The sequence below is a fragment of the Sander vitreus genome, chromosome 21, assembly GCF_031162955.1.
Source record: "Sander vitreus isolate 19-12246 chromosome 21, sanVit1, whole genome shotgun sequence".
Taxonomy (NCBI): domain Eukaryota; kingdom Metazoa; phylum Chordata; class Actinopteri; order Perciformes; family Percidae; genus Sander; species Sander vitreus.
Genome location: NC_135875.1, coordinates 23,422,299 through 23,426,135, shown reverse-complemented (window position 1 = coordinate 23,426,135; position 3,837 = coordinate 23,422,299). Strand labels below are relative to the sequence as shown.

The following is a 3,837-nucleotide window of genomic DNA, read 5'->3' as shown; positions in this document are numbered from 1 at the left end:
ACTTGTTTTTGGCTGATGAATGTTTTTCGTCTTAAACTTTTACCCTCTCACTGTGTGTTCTCACTTCAGCAAAGTTCACTTGAACATTTTCGTTGGCTAAAAATGTCTTGTTTAGCGTTCATTAGCCAACCAAAGCTAAATGCTAAATGCAGATGAACGGTGCCAGTGCCCAGAGGTCTGTGTCTACCCGCTGGAAAAACTCCACTGGATTTCCTCTTTATATTTAGCTTAGCATTTAGCTTAGTGTTTAGCTTAGCGCTTAGCCAGCATCTCCAGCTCCACCCACTTGTCCAAATATGGTCAGATCTGGTTTCAAAATACTAAGATGGCGACGGCCAAATGGCCAAGATCGAGGCTTCAGAACGGCAGTCCACTGCCGTTATTACAGTCTCTGCTTTGTGCCCTCCCCCCAGTTCCTAGCAGTTGGGAAACTTTTAACTAGCTTACAAATAAGGTAAGCTTGCATTCACTGCAGTTTTAGATTTTCCATCATCTAGGGAAGCCGAGGCGGTAGTGACTACACCGTTTCATTTTTGTGAGAAGAGACAACATTAAGTGGACAGTTTACCATAGTACACCATTTATAAATGGTGAATAGTTTATACTTCAGATTATATGGATTACTGCTTGTAATAAAGTGCTACCTTTTGGGATTTTAGAACAAAATTACAGTACAGTTTCCATATTCAATCACTTTTTAACATACAAATATAACATTATGAAGTGTATACAAACGTGTGTTGGAAGTGTGTCATCAAAGCTGTGATCTTACAGACTGCAGTCCTTACAAAGAGAGGAAGGAATGAGTACATTATAGAAAAGTTCAATGGGAATGTAGAGTATAAACACACAGGTGACACACATTGAATGTTAACGACCTGTATGTGTTGAGACATCATACTGTAGCACTTGTCCAGTCAGAGCGTGAGTGCCGTAGCGACTGGAGACATTTGGAGCTCTGACATTCGGCCCGTGATGACGCCCCGTTGGGTTTCTAATCCACCATGAGCTTCTTGAGCGAGTTGAGATACGCTGGGATGAGGGAGCTGACAGACTCGTCATCGTTGAGGATCTTCTCCCCTCTGCCCTCTGACCCCACAGAGCTGGGGGAGCGGACCAGGCCGGGGTACGGGGTACTGTAACCCTGGGGGAGCACACACACGGCTCACAGTCACATTCAGACAAAGCCCGCCACAATTACACATTGTTTTTAGCACTACCACAAAAGATTTTTAAGGAAACATCTAAGTCAATCAAACAATTTTCCTAAACTGGGAGTAGTCACATGCAAACATTTCTGCACACAGACTGTAACAAGATGTGTGAAAGGTAACGCAGGCCGTTACTGGCCTGCTGATAATAGACACAACATTGATGTTTTGTTGGCATTAAGGTAACACTTTATAATAACCATCACTAATACATGGTAAACTTGGTTGTTGTTACTAATGATTACTAATAATTAGTAATGCTATGCTTGATGTTATTTAATTTAATTTTATGTTGCATACATCAAAAAATATGTATTTTATATATATTAATGATTACTAAATGATTTTAGGATGTTATTATAAAGCTGATGATTAGAAAACATTGTTAATGGTTAAGAAATACTTTGTAAATCAGCTATAAACTTAAATGTATCAAGGCAGAAATAATCAATAATCATCTCTTTTATACATCATTAAAAAGATGTAATGTTACTGAAACCACTTATTAATCCTTAGCTAATTATTATCAGCATTAGTTTGTGTCTTTGTAACGGAGGGTGGGGGGGTTATAACCGTCACAACCTTGATAATATTATAATACAATATTATCATAAAATTACAACTAAATCTAGTACACACCATATTTGTCACAACACAATCCTAAAAACCCTTGATACAGAGGACGCCTGAGTCGTCGGCCTATCACCTGGCTGCTGCAGAAGGAAACAGGAAGTACTTACAGAGGAGTAGCCCTGTCCCAAGCTGCCTCTCCTCTTGGTCCTGATCTTGGTGAGTGCTGACTCAGCAATGTCCGCTCGCTCCTCAGCGTCATCCAGTTCATGGACCGTCTTCCTGTACTTCGCCAGGTTCATGGTAGCTTGTTCCTCCTGCAATGACGGACAGAATATCAGCACAGTGACGTGCACTGCAGGTCACGTGTCAGGGCTCACGCAGAGCCCTATTTATTTTTGTTTTCCTGCTCTCCTGTGATTCCTCTCAAGCCCATCACCCCCATGTCATGTAGGTCATGTAGAGAGAGAGAGAGACACACACACACACACACACACACACACACACACACACACGCGCGCACAACAAATGGCTGTGTGATGTTTCTTGTTTGTGTGATTTTTGCTGCTCTGTTAATGTTGTGTCTTCTGTCTTGCAATAAAAAGATAAAATAACAAAAGGGCTCTGCGTGACGTACTGCCTCCTCCACTTGTCTCTTGTAGGCCCTCATCTTGTTCTGCAGCCTCTCCACCAGCTCCTGCATCCTCTGCTGGTTCTTCTGCTCCTCCTCGGACTCAAACAGCAGCTCCTTCAGCCGACGCTCGTTCTTCCGCAGAATCTTCACTGTCTCAGTGTGCCGCTTCTGCTCCGAGTCCAACTCCAGCTCCATCTCCTTCACCTGCACACAGACATGCAACAGTGACTTCACTCCAAGTGTTTAGCAGTATTCCAGCTGACCTAGTTGGTACTCAAAGGGTAAACTAGTACACACTCTTTTGTAAGTTGTAGTTAACCCGAAAGTGAGAACAGCTGTAATGTTGCTAATAATACCTCATTGCACAGGAAAACTGTGTCCTCAACTAAAGAAAATATGCTTGATTACAAAGTCAAAGGAAAGTGTGAAGGACAGTTTTACTTGTACTATTTGCCTTTACTGTCTCTCCTAAACTGTCTGATTGTCTCATGGCTCGTGTTTCTTGCCTCATCTAATCTATTTTAGGGATGTTTCTGCATTTCCGGATCCCAGCAATAACTAGGTAATGTTATCATAACATAGGGTAGAGATGGCCAGAGCTACAAAAAGAAAACACAATATGTAAGAAACCACAGGTTTCCTTTCAGTCTGCATTGACGCAGCCTGCGTCGGCCGTCAGACGGTCCGGCAAAAACGCAGGTCTTTCCATTCATTTTGAATAGGGGTAGTGTGTTTAGGCTGCGGTGGAGGATGCCACAGGGGGAACACGGGAAAAAAATGCAGCAGGCCTGAAAGTTGAGAACAATTGTTGGGTTTTAAGGCAGTGTGAGAGTCCCGTACAGGAAACAGGAAACTTCACTGCCTCTATCGCTGCCACAAGAAAGTTTCTAAACACAAGCTCTGAACTGCCCGGGAGTTTGTGGAACAGCTGACTGTTTCCTCTGTCCCTCCGTCTCTTTTCTTTCTCCAGGAAATGAAGCTGCCTTCAAGTGCGCTCGGAAACGGCCAGATCTATAAACGACCTGGCGGAAAACAGGAACTGTGAAATATAAAGTCTACTTGTGCTATATTGAGGTGGGGTTAAAGAATACACTTGGACCATTTCCTGGGACATACTTTTTTTTCCCCCAATGGATGTTGATGCTCAATATACTAGTTGTTTACTCAAAATAAATTACAACAAGAAATGCTTGTTGCTTTACAAGAGTTACTTTTCCCACATTTTAATATTGTTTGTGTACAAGTAGAAATGTTGGCCATTTGTTGTAAAGGTCAGAGGTGTCCAACACATCATCCTGTAGGAGTCATGAATATTCATCACAGCTTTCACAGCCAGTAGATGTCAAAATGTCTTGCTCTGGACCAAAGTCCTGACACAGCGGACTGACACGTGATTGCGTACCTTTCCCTCTAACTTCTGGA

The 3,837-nt window shown here is 42.5% G+C and overlaps 1 protein-coding gene across 2 annotated transcripts in view; it reads right to left on the bottom strand.

Annotated features, from left to right (window-relative positions):
* Positions 1 to 677: 677 nt before the first annotated feature.
* LOC144536063 (putative uncharacterized protein MYH16) overlaps positions 678 to 3,837 on the bottom strand; it is a 25,008-nt gene continuing 21,848 nt past the window's right edge. For both annotated transcript variants that reach the window (XM_078278963.1, XM_078278964.1), the window contains 4 exons: positions 3,818 to 3,837; positions 2,419 to 2,619; positions 1,952 to 2,098; positions 678 to 1,144 (listed from right to left, as the gene is read on the bottom strand). The exon at positions 3,818 to 3,837 is cut by the window's right edge and continues 151 nt beyond it. In XM_078278963.1, the coding sequence (XP_078135089.1) occupies positions 995 to 1,144; positions 1,952 to 2,098; positions 2,419 to 2,619; positions 3,818 to 3,837 (518 nt within the window). In that variant the 3' untranslated portion in view covers positions 678 to 994. The remainder of the gene's footprint in view (positions 1,145 to 1,951; positions 2,099 to 2,418; positions 2,620 to 3,817) is intronic.